The sequence below is a fragment of the Lepisosteus oculatus genome, chromosome 13, assembly GCF_040954835.1.
Source record: "Lepisosteus oculatus isolate fLepOcu1 chromosome 13, fLepOcu1.hap2, whole genome shotgun sequence".
Taxonomy (NCBI): Eukaryota; Metazoa; Chordata; class Actinopteri; order Semionotiformes; family Lepisosteidae; genus Lepisosteus; species Lepisosteus oculatus.
In genome coordinates this window covers 8270905-8287257 of record NC_090708.1, presented here as the reverse complement: position 1 = coordinate 8287257, position 16353 = coordinate 8270905, and the positions used below count along the sequence as shown (strand labels likewise).

Genomic DNA, 16353 nt, shown 5'->3' with positions numbered 1-16353 from the left:
AGGAAATTCAAAACTAAATGTTGTACCTTTTCACACATCAAAGCAGAGTGGAAATATAGGCCTATACAGCAGGTCAAAAAGTGTTTGTCTGAAATAGCAATATAGTTGAGAAATATAACAGTGACAGCAAACAGGATATGATTAAGCTGTTTTTAGATCAAGATGGTGTTTGGAGACCAAGCAAGACCTGGTTACCTGCATACCTGCTGCATACAGTACTTGCTGTGGTTCAGTGGCCAAAATATAAAAAAGTTTTTTTTCACTAGTTTAATAGCTGTTATTATTTAATTAGCAAATTGTACTAATAAGCTGAATGACTGATATATGACACAGTGGTTCCTGCAATAATACATATCAAAGAAATAATGTTCCATTAGAATTACTGAGATCATAGGACATTTCTGAGCATTGGTTGGCCTTGTTTTCAGCCTTCAAATTAATTTAATCTATCACAAACGATAATTCACAAAATCTTCATGCAGATCCTGATGACCAACACTACTCGTGTGAAAAGATGTAGGTCACCTTTGGCAGATGAGATGAAAAGTATCTCTATGTTCTTCACTGACAACAGAAGCTGAGTTGTACTAAAGAGAACAGTCAGCAAACGAAAACGGGAAAGAATGAAGCAACCATTCGTCACAGCAGGTAAACTCTGAGCTACATCTCCTTGACACTAGAATAAATCCACCTTGACTATTTGTATCTCTCAAGTAATACTAAACCTTTAACTGTCACAATTGTAGTCCCTCCACCTTTAGGGCACTCCGGCTCTTTCACTTTTGAGTTGATTTTTGCACCTGCTCCCTATAAGAGCCAGACGCCCACTCTGTTCCGAGCTCTGCCTTGGTTCCCGTACCAAGCAGGATCTGTGTGCCTGGTCCCGTTCCTCCCGACCCTCCACCGGATCCCGCTTCGGTTTTTAATCATGTTTGTCCTCGTCTCGGATGGACCGCCCGGCTTTGGACTTTTGCCTCGTCTTGGATTTCCCTTTGGACTCTGTTTTGGACTGTTTGCCCCGGACTCACCCCCCGTACACCTGCGCACTATGGACACGCCCCCTGTTTTCATTCCCGACTCCTGCATGCTTTTTTCCCCATGTTTTCCTCACTCATCCCCGCATTGTGTCGTCTGCATAGGGTCCTGAAAGAACGCTTTCGTTACATTAACTAGCAACCAGCGTTTTTAAAAGGAGCAAAAAAAGATAATCTGTCTCTTATACTTATGGTATTTCAGCTGGGAATGCCAAACCATAGGACTGAGCAGATGTGAGAATGTCTAAGAGGCAGAAAAACACCGCCTCTTTTTTGGGGGCTAACCATCAGCGGTCGCACAATTTCTAATTCCTTGCTCAGACTGAAACACATCTACTATTAGAGCCTATTAACCCTTTAACTTTCTGTTTGTAGAAAGCAAGACTAGGAAGACACAGTACATCTACCACAGTACAGTATATGTAACTACTCCAGGTCACTTGCAGTGAAAGATTTGAACCTTAAATGCAATACTACATCCTAAAAATCTTAATTGTTTTTGTACTGAAAGTTGTGCACTGTGAATTTGTATAAGCTGGTAGAGATCCCCTACACACCAGAACAAATTCTAGTACCAGCTGGACTCAAAGCTGTTATCTTTTGAGCTGTGAGATAAGTTAAGCACGGCCTTGAAACACATTTTTAACACCGTAACTCTTGAGAACTCCTTAAAAGGACGTTTTGGTCCCATACTCTTACTTAAAACAGGTTAGTGACTTACCTCTTTTAACAACTATACTGTAGCTCTAAAAATGCATGGAAATTAAAAAGATTGCACTTCCCATAAAAATATCTATTCTGCATCAATGTTCCCTTGTATTAATATTAGAAAATGAAAGGATATTAGAAAATAAAAGGATCACAGTTTTATTTCTTAATGTTTGCTCAATTTCAGCAGTAGCAATTTGTGCACTAATGGCTCATCCCTGAATATTATTTTGTTTTCTCCCATAGGCTTAGAAGACAGCAAGGGGCAGATCCAAAAGCAAACCATGTTCAAACTGAGGCCTCACATTGCACCATTCTGAGCAGGAAGCAAAATTAAGAAAGCTAGACTTTTTCATAGTGGCACCTGTCTCCAAAAGATGGCGTATGCAGGAAGGTTTCACATCCCTTTTTTAACTTGGCACCTATTTTCCGAAAGCAATAAAGATTGCAAACAAAGATCTCTTGAAAAATACTTTGAAACTTTCAACTGCTGGTTGTATTTTAATTAAGAAATGGGTTCAGTTATTTGCAGGTGTTAAAATAAAAGGTTTTACTGTAGAGTGAATTGAAAGAAAAAAACATCATTGCCATCAAACCTCAAAAGCGGGAGTGCGTACTCAGCACACTGAAAGAAAAAGGATGTGGTAAACCTTTCATGCGAAGTTTGCTGTCAAAAGCACTGTTTCATACTTGCAAGTCTCTATCTTTTTTTTAAATATTCATGAAGTATTGGCTCTGGGTCTCTAGTTCCTCATTATGATTCAATTTACTTGAAAAAGACTGCTCAGACTGGTGAAATCCAAATCTTTAAAATGCACAGTATCTCACAATACGTCCTGTTTCCTTTGTTGCAAAGTGCAAACTTCATTAATGCACTTACTGCACACCTATGTATATAAATATATTTAAGATACTTCAATGGCCACAGAAGATGTGGATTCCAGGGAAGCTGGTTTACCACATTACCATTGCTTGGGCAGCTACAGCACAGTCCAAAGCTACAGAGATGTTTGATTACAGTCATTGCAAACATGGGTCTCCTACAGTATGTGTATTTGCAGCCATTGTTGCAGCTTTACGGGACTGACAATCTGACAAACATATGCCACCCTACCCACATGTGACATGGACTGGGATAATCAGAGATGCTGCCTGTCTCTTGGCACTGTTGTTTCATCTTTAAGATGGTCAATGGGCAAACTCTGTGCTTGCAACTTCTCAGGCTGACATCCCTGCCTAGAGCACACTGTCTTTCGCTGTGGGATGTCTGCTTTTTATGTGTTCATTTTCCATATTTTAATGTGCAGCATGAACAAACCTGAAAAGGTTTCTTGTGAATGTAGCACAGCATGTCAGATGAGAACATTAAAATTAGGCGTGGTTAGTATTTGATTCTGTTCTTAGTTTCTTAGCACTTTCATATTATTTGCCATTTGTATCCTCTGGTTTGCGTATTGCTACTGATTTGGCTATACTGGATATAATACTGCTGAGCAATTAAGTAATACAACAGAAGTCTTGATACAGAGCTGGATCATGTAGGAAGTCTGCTCTTTGTGGCATAATTGATTGTTTTGATAAAAACGCCTGTCTAGACAGCATGCTGTCAGCAAGCATTGTACTGGTACTATTCATGAGAAAATGTTCTTCAGACCCCGAAATTGTAAGTTTTGGTTTTCCATTAGAAAACACAATCCTGTGATGACTTCATTTTATTATACGTGTCACAGTAGTCATGTTTTGCTGGAAGACAGAAGTGATAGAATTCACACAGCCTTCACTACATGTAAATTACAAAAGCGCTGTAGGAATGACTCACGAATGACAGGAAACAAGCATCAGCCTAAGAATCTTTGTGAAATAAATTGTAAATTTTAGGATTGCTGCATTCAAGAGACATATGAATATGAGTCAACAGACCATTTCTTCTTTAATCACTGTACCATCTCCTGTATCAACACATGATGTGTCATCATCCAAAGCCAACAGAAAGGGTTAAGAATAAGATAAAAAAGCATAAATCACATAAAGGTTTTCTAAATTCATAACGGTTAAGAATGTCAACATTTCCATTGCTAATAACAAAAACATCATATTAGAACTTAACATTTGTGTGTAAAGTGATGGTCAAAATATTATTAAAAATAAAGAAAACATTTACACATTTTTAGTAAAGTACTGGGGTTAAGATCTCCACTTAGAGATAATTCTGTTTTATTTCTTTAGTCACATTTTAAAGTTTTGTAGGTTAGATTACTGAGCACAAAATGGTTATTGGCAGCACAAACATTTTTAGTGTAACATCTGGAAACAACATGACTATTTAATATTTAGTTTATTAGTGTTGAGAGTTAAATTAAAAAGATGATCTAATACAAAAGCAAACATTTTTTGCCACACATGTTTTATGCCATCATATCTTATCTGTTTCAAGAACTGAAATTTTAACCAGAAACTTTCAGAAACCATTTTGAGGTAACATATATTGATACAATTTCCAGCTTGTACAAACATTACGTTCTCCAGTCCCAAGAGCACATCCAAGACAAATTATATCCTTAAGAATTATAGAAAAGAAATAAGTGTGTGTCATCATATGATATAGACTTGTATTTTTTTTCTTAGGGTTATAATTTTTTAGGGTTAACACTTTAATTTATGGTGATGTTGCTTGAAACCTACATACTTCCTAAGTAAAAGCACCATCATCATGTGAACAGTACCCTAGAGTATTTAGGTCCACTTCTGGCCTCGTATGCAAGGGCTTAATCTCAGTATCTTGACCTAAATTGACAGGCTGCTCTAGTTGTTTTAAATGAATCATGAAGCATTGTTATAGCGCAGAAGTACTAAACAGCAAATATACAAAATGCTGTAGCTACAAAATGTTGCTATTTGTGAGAGATGAGGTATCAACATTAATATGTTAGCTGTGTATTGACTAAAGTGCTGAATTGATGCAAACCAGACTTGAAATAGTACAAAGCAGGCACATTTCACTTTTACAGTATTACAGTCATGGTTAAAATTTGTTCAAGAAAATAACAATGTGATGCATCATGATTGAACTCTCCTGTGATGTATACTGTAAAAGTAAACACCTGAAATAGTAGAAATGCAGCAAAGAAATTTAAAACTGCAAATATAAGCAGAAGAAAATGTTAAATTTCATAGTAAAGTTCTTTTCATAGTATTTGCAGGGTAGCAGGGGAGATCAACTTATCTTAATGGTTTAAGTGTTTTCTTTTTGATAATTTTAAGGTATTGGGGGATCAGCAGCCAAACTTCCTTTGCATACCCTTTTCTAAACCACAAAAAAGAAAACAACAACACAGTCAATGATACCAACATGTCTCATAAGTAAGGTTCCACCCTATCACTTTACTATTCAAAGGATGCACAAGTGTTTGAAATCTTTCTATTGCAAAAAAAGGAAAGATGTTATTTGTGTGGTACACATAAACCTAAACTAATGAACATAAACTGTGGTTTTTGCAAACGCAGAAGCATGTTGTTTCATAAGAAGAGTGATACGAAAGTACAGTTAGCCATCATGTTAAATAAACTGATCCAAATTTTCAAACTGTGGCATTCATTAAATGGAGAAGACAACTAGACCTGGTTTCAGCAATGGTAGATATATTAATTGATCTGTTACCAGGGTCAGACTATTTTCTGATATTATACAACAACTAATTACAAAGATAAGATAGATTGAAGGTGTAAAGAGGTATATTTAATAAGAAATGTTTTGAAGCAATTGAAAATGAACCAGAGGAATCCATATTTTATGTCATCCACACATGATTATACCACAGAAGCCACTTCTTGTTCTTCAAAATGTCACATGCATATAAAAAATAGCAATGTTACCTGATAATAGTCATTGCTATGTCACTAATTTCATTAATAAGCTATAATTATTCTGCTTTAACCCCTAGAGAATCCATTTTTTCTTCACCTTTTCCTAGCTCTTCCTCTCACATATTGTAAATGGAAGAAGTAAAGATATGAGAGTAAATAAATAAAATATGAACTTTTGTGAATTATACACAAAATATGTTTCACGGATGGTCCCCAATTCATTCCTTCATTCCTGTGCTGTTACAGTACCTGGATCTCTGGGTTTCAAGAAAGAGTGTGCTACGTGGGTGGCCAAAGCACTCACTGATGATCAAAGACGATTTGGGGTTACAGCCCAAACCTTTTTGGGCAAATACAAAGCAGAAGGTGAGAAGGCGATATATTATTGACAGAGATCAACACCACACATCAAACATTTGTTCATCATTACGAACGTGAAAGCAGTCAAGCTTCAATCATCACTACCAACACCAAAATTTCAAGTCACATCCCTATATCAGGAAAGTGTTGATGATGATATTGCAGGACCAGAAAAGTGTTCCTTTCATGTGTTTAAGTGTTGACTGTTAAACAGCTCAAAGTAATGATTTCAGAAAAAAAAACTACGAAAGAATAAGGCAGTGCTTCCAAGAAGAATGAATTAATTCACAGCTAATCGTGATTCAGCGCATCTTTATAAAGGGCAGAACCTCTGCTTCGATACTGTAGATGTAAGCAGTCATATACTGTACTGTAGAGATTCACTTTAAACTTTTTGGTTTTTCTGTCTATATCAGTTACATTTAAATTCTAGCAGCAGAGACACCAAACAAGATGATTTTGCAGATTATCCTAAAATACAGTGAATAGCAATTACAGAAAAAGTGGCAAGTTAATGACAAAAAGATTATGGCAAAAACACAGACTGAGCAGATACAAGGCAAATGAAATTTAACATCAACAAGTGCAAAGTGATCCACCCAAGAATATACACAGGGTTACACACAGGGATACTGTATACTGTACACTATGCTTGGATGTCACAAGGATGATTTTGACCTATAGTAAGCATACTGTATAAGCAACCTGGGTGTTAATGCAGATCCTTCAATGTCCCCATCAAGACGATAAACCAAGTTCAGTCCTTGGGCATATCAATTGAATTTATATCAAGACCAGGAGATGCTCAATTTTTAAAATGCACTACACTACTACTCTTTTTTGTACTGGTTTGGTCACAATGGCACATAAAGGATAATATAGAGTTAAAAAGTGCTCAGAAAAAAGAGACAAGATTGGTTCCTGTTCTGAGGGGAATCATCATATGGATAGAATAAAGGAGTTAATTATCTTTAGTCTAGAATGAAGGAGAATGAGAATTGATTTGATCTTAGTACAGTATATAAAAGCCTTAAGTCACGGCTAAAGGTCAAAGTTCTTTAACCTGTCTCTGTAGGATACTCCTCTATGTTTACCTGTTAACTTGATTTTGATCCTGGTCTTTGAATTGATTCCTGAGCTACTATGTCTTTAAATGTAAATACCAACCAAAATTGCATACAGTATTCAAAACCTTGAAAGGAATTGGCAGTGTCAGCCCAAGTTTCCACCTCCAGTAAAGCACAATAATCTATGGGAACAAGTGATTATTAAGTGCTTTAAAGATTGGAAATAAAAGTATTACTTTACATACTTGCAGGCTATACAGCCTTTGCCAGGTTTTTATTTTTATTTTTAAGAATAGGTCTTATTAGACACTTGTATCAGTTTTATTAAACTGTAAATGAGGAATTGTAGGCACATGGCCCTGTCTCTTTTGAAAAACCTCCTAAGACCTTATTTGCCCTTTTTATACTATTTGGCCCACATCTTTGTGTTCCACACAAATAAAGAAATTAATGACTGATATGACTCATTTTAAGCAAATAAAATTAAAGGCCTGAAATTGAGATGACAGAATGACGGAAACCCCCTCCTTTATTCATGTTAAATGAATGTGACCATAGTAAATATCTACAGTATATGGCCATGGCATAACAACACTACCACCAAAATGAGACAGACATTGCAGAATCTGGAACATAAAAAGATTTTTTAAAATCATACAGGAATTCCAACTGTGTTTCTTTAAATCTTCAAGGAGGAGGTGTGACTTCCTCATCACAATCAAAGGCCCGTTCCTGACTTGTTTACAAACAAATCTTTATCTTTTTTTTCAGTGGGAAGTTTTGAGAACTTATATTTAGTCAGAACGGTTAATTAAAGAACCTATTATTACTTAATATATAAAATCCCCTGTGCAGGAAAGTTATTTTTTTTGCAAATTACTCTTACATAAAAATAAAAAAAAACATTTATTAATGGTGCATATGGTTTTGTTTTCTCTGTTGCAGTTTGCCAGATGAGATTAATGGAGTTTGTGTTCTTGATGAATCTCTCGATTTTTAGGCTCTGGAGTTGGTAAGCATTACACTGTCTTTTTCAATTTGTGGGTGAGGTGGCAAGAATGCTTTTCTCGAGTTAAAAGGGTGAACATTTGCTGCAGCACACCTACTGTAGTTGGTCTTTTGCATGTTCCTGATTCTGTAGGTAATGCTGCAAGTCCTGGCAATTAACATGTATTTAATGAAGGTACAACAGAAAATGAACAATTTAATCTTGAAAACAACATGCATCACAAGTGCAGGGTAGAATTAGGAATTGGTATATTTCCTATTGAACATGCCGTTTTAAAGTGAAAAAGTCTCCAACACAATCAAACTTAACTTCAAAAAGCATTATTATTATGATGTGGGAGTATAGGAAGTATTTAAGTATGTTAATAGTATTCTATTTTTACACCTGTACTATTTGCGGAAGAGAGAACAAAGGATATTTAAAGCTTTCAGCCGAGCAACAAAACAAAGGGAAATGAGACATTACACAAGGTAAAAGATGTCAGCAACATTTTAACCATTTGCTGTGTTTTTGGGAATGAAGAAACATTTTCCTAATTTCCGTTTTATAGGACTTGTACAAAGAGTATTTTCAAAACAACTACTTATTCTTCCCTGTAAAAACCTAGATTAGACAAATAGCAAAAAAGCAAGTTCTAGTTTGCTGTATGTCTATAATGTAGACGAGAGAAGATAAAGTACTGTATGTCTTTACACAGGATAAAATGTAGACTGAGTGATCGGCAATCTGAGCACAAAACAATAGATCATTTTTATGCAGTATAATCTGTGACCAAACTGGGTTATTATTTCACTAAAATTTTAAGAAGTCAGGGACTGTAGGTAGTGAAATTTCAAAAGGGGCATTAAATAAATAACTTAATACATCTTTAGGGCAATTATTATTATTAAGTTTTTAATTCTTGAAAATCTCAAATTATCATAAACTGTAAATATAGAAATCAAAGCTCTTGAATTTAAAATCTAATCAATACATTATTTAAAATAACAGAAACATCTCAAATTAAATAAAAATGAACAGCAGTAAAGTGATAGATTTATCATTCTGATTCTTACAGCTCTTTTGAAACGACAAGGAAAATTACAATTGCATTATTAACATATCACTATTTTTCTACACACTAACAGCATCAGAAAGTAATTCTACTTTAAAATAAACTAAATACTCAAATATTTAATTGAAAAAAACAAAGAGCATCTAGTCCTATGACAATTAAACAAATATAAAAAAGTAACAAAAATATTACTGATTAGCTTCAAAATTATTAATACAAAGTAGCTTGTGTTTTATAAACTGTGACAGATTATGAATTTAGGGTGCCTAAAAGTATTACAACTTGTCCTGCAGTTAGACCATCTCAATCTTTTATTTCATATTGTAGTTTGAAATAAATGCTGCAATGCTGTTTAATACTAGAGATATAATAAGGTCTAGTAAAATGAGTAAAAAGAAATGTAAATATGTAAATATAAATTGTTTATAGGCTCACCAGACAGTACGGAGTAGCCAGTGATACCCAGTTGTGTGACTTTCAAACTGTATGTTAATGATGGGGTTAGTGTAATCATATTTGAAGAATTGTATTACAGGAGAAACAAATGTCACTTACTCAAAAATATTTCTAGGTGTGATGTAAACAGTATTTCACTTCTGAATAATGAACTTTAAGTCTTATCATTCAACCCAGTAAAAACTTAACAGAGAGTGAGGAAGGGTGTTTCAACTTGTTGCTCTCCATAGATGTGCTCGCTTGCCTCTACAGGTGTTTTAATTTAATATAACCACTCATTCCTGAACACATCAATTTTGCTTCTTGTATCAAAGGTTAACAAATTAAAATGTTTTTGCAATTTAGAAGTACACATAAGCACTATAGCTTAGCATTTCTTTTAAACAACTCTTATTAGATTTAAATATGAAGAATCACAGTATCATTAGCATACAGTAAATATGAGACAATAAAAATTAACCTTTAAATCATTTAGGTTTTTCGTTTTACAACAAAACCATCGTTGGCTCTAAACAGCTGTTTAAGTTTAACGAAAATGAGAATGAGCATGTCTTCAGATAGCAAGTAAAGATATTCAAGTTCTTAGTTAGCCTTTCATGTATACACCCACAAGGAAAAATTCTTATACCACAAAAGAAATCTTGTCACGCAAACCATTTTTTTTCAGAATCAGACACCAGTGAGTATTAATTGTAAAACCCATGAAATTTGCAGCACTTTTCCTTAAGGTATTTACTTTAAAATACTACTACTACGCTTTTATCATTTGAATAAAAAAATAAGACTTTTTTTAAATAAATGGAAACTGTGAAAAATATCCCATCATTGAATTAACTTGAAGATTGTTTAATCTAACTATACTTTTATAAAGTCTTAGAATTAAAAGATAGAGATACTTATATCCATTTGAACACTCCTCCTTCTCAGTACTATAAGGAGATTGCATGGTTCTCACTTAATAGGAAGTGGTACTTGGACTTGCTGCAGACAACAGAAGTCTGAAAGCTTGTACAAAACAAACGCCACTGAACAGTTATATCCGTCTGTCACTCACAGATAAAGCTCAGGTAAGAGACTTCTAAACTACAGAGGTAGAGATTTTACATTGCAGGCATAAATTGTATTGATGGATTTGTTCTGTTAACTGATGTAACTGAGTTATTGTGCAAAATTGTACTTTCGTGTGACTTTTTTTAAATCAAAAAGATGTGAACTTAGATGTCAAAAGCTGGCAATGATTTCAACGTGACACAGAAAGAGATAATAGTAGCCGTCACACTTATAGTTTTATTATCCAATAAACATCATACATTAGTCTTTCAAGCAAGCGGAAACTCAACTGTTTGGGTTTCAGCTATTTCAGAAAAACATGACAAAAGTCATAGCTCTAAAATTGATTTGTTGGAAATGATGCTATGTGAATGAGAGACATACTTCTCTTAAATCTGCAAACCATGTCAACTGCTGGTTTCTAAATCATGTAGACTACATAGTAAACAGACATATCAAAACAGACTAAGTGTAGGGGGGTATTCTGTACCCACACAAGTGAAAAAAGAAAGTGGTTTTACACCATTAGTCAAAAAATCCTACAGGCACAAGATGTGAAACTTACCAGCAACATATAACAAAGGCTTACATTTCTTCTCCTATCATTCAGAGATGTTTTCCAATGCAAAAGACAGAGGCATTACATAAGTTTTGTGGCCTTAACCTAAATTGAAATGACATCTCTTTTAACATGAACAAATAATTTAATAAAAGTTATTAAAACTACTTAAAACGTAATTTACAAAATTGTGCTTCTAAAGAAATGTACAAATATTTCTTGGTTTGTGCTGGGTGAGACCAAAAAGCCACCTAAAAGCTACAGTATATCAATTGTTGCAGAAATACGTTTGGTTAGTCAGATGTGTTTTGGAGAAGCACAGGAACAACTACATATTGAGTAATTTGTTTGTCTCGGCTATGCCTACTTACGAGTACTATGCTTGAAGTCTGTGTTACTATTTTATGTTCATTTTAAAGTTAATTACCGCCGTAATTAATTCCTTTGTGATTTCTCTGGTGAACAATACTGAAAAGATGTCATGTGCCATTCCTGAATTCTCACATTTTTTTGTCAGGCCACTAAGCTAATTGTAATTTCTGATTTATAGAGACTTCCACTTCTGTTGTGCCGTACTCTAATGTTGCTCTAATGTTTAATCTGATTTATTTTATATAATTTTGGGTGTTTCATTTTACTGGTGTTTTATTTAGTGTTGCGTTTTAAGTCTCACTTAAATCACGCAAAATATACCATGTACAGTAGATTCTGAAAATAGTATTTGATTTTGACAATGTAAATAACCCTCTGTAAATTTACCGGTGTTAATCTGTTACTTTGGTTAATCCCAAAATGCATTAAGTAATTCATTTTGAAAAGTATTGTATTCTGCCAAAAATGTGGTCAAATGGTCCTCCCCATGAAACAACACATGTTCTCTGTTTCAGCTTCACCATGAACAACTGCTCCTATGACGCTGTTAACACCTTTGCCAATTCACTACAGTTAGTCGTCTATATCCCCACCTTCGCTTTGGGCCTTATCCTGAACTCACTGGCACTCTTTGTGTTCTGCATCCAGCTGAGGAAGTGGACAGAATCAACCATTTACATGACTAACCTTTCACTAATGGACCTCCTGCTCCTGCTCTCCCTGCCTTTCAAGATGCACGCATCCCAGAACGAATGGTCTGTCAACAAAAAAATGTTCTGCACTTTCCTGGAAAGTCTTTACTTTGTCAGCACGTATGGAAGCATATACACAATCATGTGCATCAGTATTGACCGGTACATTGCAATTAAGCACCCTTTCAAGGCCAAAGTCTTGAGGTCGCCAAAAAAGGCACTAATAGTCTGTGCTGTCATCTGGGTTGTAGTGTGGACAGGAACATCCCCTGTGTATAGTTTTCACAAGGATAAAGATGCTAACCTGCTCCGATGCTTTCATGGCTTTTCGGAGGAGTCTTGGAATCCTGCAGTAATCATCAATCTGGAAATCTTTGGATTCCTAATCCCAATGCTGGTGATGGTCTTCTGTTCCATCCAGATCATTAGAACACTTAAACAATCACAGCGGAACCCTGACATGCAAAATAATAAGACTTGTATCAGAATCATATATGCCAACCTGTTTGTATTCTTGGTGTCTTTCACACCAAGCCACCTGGGGATTTATCTGCAGTTCCTTGTTCGCCAAAATTATTTTAAGGAGTGCAATACAACAGAAAAGATCAGCCTTTTTGTTCAAATAACCATGTGTCTGGCTAACATCACCTGCTGTCTGGATGCGATTTGTTATTACTTCATTACAAAGGAACTCCGCTCATCATCGAAGGATAATATCAGAAGATTCCGAAGCCATAGGGTTAACACTATAATGACTGAAGTGTGAACAGACGTTTTCTAAATGCATAGAGGCACTGAGCATGGGTTACAGGCTCATAAACAATGACGGATCAGTGTACGCAGCAGTGGTTGTTTGAATATGCATACTTTCAGATAATGTGTGCATTGACAATGGACATCTTTTATCCTTTCGACTGCTGTATTTATATCTGATTAAAAATGAAGTGGGATCTTCAAGTCTTCTTTAAGGCCACTATTAAATCATCAGTGGTACTGCAGAAGAGGTGTGTGCTCATAGAGATTGACTTTGGAAGTTCATAAAGCATCTTTTGGATACAATATTGAAAGAAAAGAGTGTTACTGTGTGCAAGAGATTACTTAAATAGCCATTAAACATTAAGGAAAAAACTTTAAAAATAATTATTTAAACCTGGGAGAAATAAGACTTCACATGCATTTATGTACAGAAAATTGTGAAAACATCACTTTGGTTATTGAAAATCGTTAAATATCAAAAAAGCAAGTCTTTCCCAAATTGATTCTATCCCATTTGTAATTAGTATTAAAGATGAATGTCTATATATTTTTGGATGCACTATATTTTGGTTGAATGCTGTTGTCTTAAATGTTAACTTTATACTACCATGCTACCAACTTTTAAGTTAAATTAAGTGGTTACCACACCCAAAAAAGGCAGAAGTGACAATGGGTTATGTTTTTGTACCTGTACATACACAAGCAATTATTATCTTTCTGTCAAGTTACTGTATGTATCATAAAATAATTATGTTGAACCTTAATTTGTTAGACCAGCACTCTGTTCAGGGTCTTAGTCAAAGATATGTGTTTTTAGCAACATTCAACTTTTGAACTTTCTGGTGGAGCTGGGTGGGACACTTTCTTAACATTCCCCTTCTGGCCACCTGATTGCTGTTGTGTTTTCAAGACTAAACTAAAACCTATCAACTAGGCCTACACCCACACTCATACCCCAGTTCCACTTACCACCTACTCAAGTGTAGCCACTCCCTTTATGGGTACACACTACTTCATATTCTCTTTTTTCACTTTGTTGAGTATACCTTTTAGCGATTGACACACGATAAGTCAAAGAACAAGTGTGATCTTACAGAAGTCAAATACGGTACAAGCACACATGACTGAATTTCAGCTGTCTGTTCAGCTGCATGAGACTTTTTTGAGAATTAGTTTAGAATATGTTGTAGAAAATAGTTATGGGTCACTCGCAATCAGATTTACACTTTTAGGCAAGTTACACCTCTCTCCTAACAACATGGTGAATTCTGTGAGTAAGCTGTTTTGGTTTATCTGAATGAATATTGAACTGAATAGGAATATTGTAGTTATAACTCATCCTCAGGAAAATAAAAACAATTACTTTGAATACTGATGTATACAGTTCAACACCATATACTGACTTGTGTATACTCTGATCAAAAGATGGAATGTCAACTTTTCAATATTAAAACGTTTATCTAAAAAACACCATTATATTATTTAAGCTATACTGTATATTACAATGTGGATATGTTGTTTTTCATTTTGTTTTATAATCTTAAAGATTAAAATATTCTGAAATACACTTTAAGATAGCATTTAATTCAGAAGGATTAAATTGTAGTCAAGAAAGGTAATAATTGTTTGTTACATTAGCTACATTAAGATAATTATTTGAGATACTCAGCCTACTCCCAAAATTTGAATCGGCTTCAACAAACTATAAATGCCAGATCATTTAAGATGCTAAGCTCAGTTAAGCATTAGCACAGAGCAGCAATTAATTGTCCCATGTGTTTCTCCTATGCTCCATTCATTCGTGTACTGTAAGTCAAAATAAGAACACTAGAATGATTATGAACAAGAGGAGGTAATTGAATTTATCAAACCAGTCTGGTGGTTAGTAGCTCCAGTAAAATATTCAAATTTATCATCTTGAAAGAAGCCAGGGTAGCAACTTCAACAACATGGTTTGTTAACATGATCCATACTCCCACAACCCTTAAGGTAAGTATCTCCAGTTTAACATTAACTTCCATGGACAGTACATCTGGTCCCTGCTTCAGTGTTCATTCTCAAGAAGTCCAGAACAAAGTTTCTGAACCACTTGTGTACATCATTCTTGGGCAGCCTAACTACATGTCTGTCATAACAGATTTATTCTTTGTGAATTTCTTCTTGCGAGTCCTGTGAAAACTGACTTTGTCTGTGTTAATTAGCTTTCGTCTGACTGGTTGACAACCGTTAGACTAGTTTGCAAGTAACGTGCGGAGAACTGAAAAGGTGTTAATTGTATGCAGGAAGGCTAACAGCCTTTTCTTATTTCCATAATACAGTTCTCTGTGGCAAGTAAAGAACAGATTTGATACTTGAAAATATGGTGGTTAAACCAGTAATCCAGTCGTCTGCAGTTTGTGCAACATGGGAAGCACCCTGGATGACCCACAAGAGCCGAACTACATCTGTGGTGACTGCTACAAAATCCAGGACTGAAGGAAAAGGTTAATACTGAAGACCAAATTAAAGGCACTCAATGGGTGCAGCATTCAGGGAAGTGTGCACCCTGAATTATCAGAGAAACTTGGAGACTGAGAGAAACTGGTCCCACTTGGTGAAAGGGAATAAATTCCACCAACCCATCCAAAGAAACCACCCAGCATGACAACACTGACCAAATCTGCCCCACTGCAGGACCTGGGTTCTGACATGACAACTCAAAACCACGACACCTCTATCACTGGCTGGAAAACTCAATCACTGGTCTCAAGAATCCAAAATGAGAAGTGGTAGTTCTCAGAGCCTCTACTCTGTGAAACACTAGGGCTTAGATTTGCACTAAAAACCATGAGATGGATGGAAATCATTACCCAGAACAAATTTTAAACAACTTGGCAAGAAACTAAGGAAAAGGACTAAAACTCATTTTCTCAGGACACCCACTAGCACCAGGCAAATGTGAAAAACAGCTAATGCTAATCTGTCAGCACTTCACACTGGTGAGGACATGACTTACAGACATCTACAGAAGAAGGCTTCAGCTTTCTGGACCACTGAAGACCTTTCTATAACAAAGGACATCTATACAGACATGATTATATCACAACAATTAAATTAGATGGGCTCCATCTTCCCGTGAGTCCAGAAACATTTGAACTAGAATGAATGAAGGGAGAAACCCAAGAAAATTGAAAAGGAAGTTAGATGTGGAACAGAGATCGAGAGAAACAAAGAGAAAAAAAACCTAACAAATGATTGAGTGATTAAATGCTTGTACCTGAATGTCGGGTACACCAAACAAATTAGGTGAGACAAATGTTGAAAATGATGGAGAGGAATGTAGACTCAATAAAATACATTCCAAAGGTTTGTAATGATGTAGTGTCAGAGTAC

At 35.4% G+C, this 16353-nt stretch overlaps 1 protein-coding gene across 2 annotated transcripts; it reads left to right on the top strand.

Annotated features, from left to right (window-relative positions):
• Nucleotides 1-7978: 7978 nt before the first annotated feature.
• On the top strand, nt 7979-14485 carry LOC102695486 (G-protein coupled receptor 55). 2 transcript variants are annotated; one of them, XM_069197660.1, is made up of 2 exons: nt 7979-8045; nt 12049-14485. In XM_069197660.1, exons 1-2 carry the CDS (start codon nt 7987-7989, stop codon nt 12989-12991), a joined length of 1002 nt encoding a protein of 333 aa, XP_069053761.1. In that variant the 5' UTR covers nt 7979-7986; the 3' UTR covers nt 12992-14485. The 2 variants fall into 2 exon arrangements, with proteins under 2 accessions (XP_069053761.1, XP_015216511.1); XM_015361025.2 differs by lacking the exon at nt 7979-8045 and adding an exon at nt 10493-10619.
• The last annotated feature ends 1868 nt before the right edge of the window (nt 14486-16353 follow it).

Bases quoted from the DNA above. Each gene is read 5' to 3' on its own strand.
- LOC102695486 (XM_069197660.1), top strand. From the start codon at position 7,987: ATGAGATTAATGGAGTTTGTGTTCTTGATGAATCTCTCGATTTTTAGG. The intron at 8,046-12,048 runs GTAAGCATTACA...TCTCTGTTTCAG, and splicing joins ATTTTTAGGCTCTGGAGTTG to CTTCACCATGAACAACTGCT.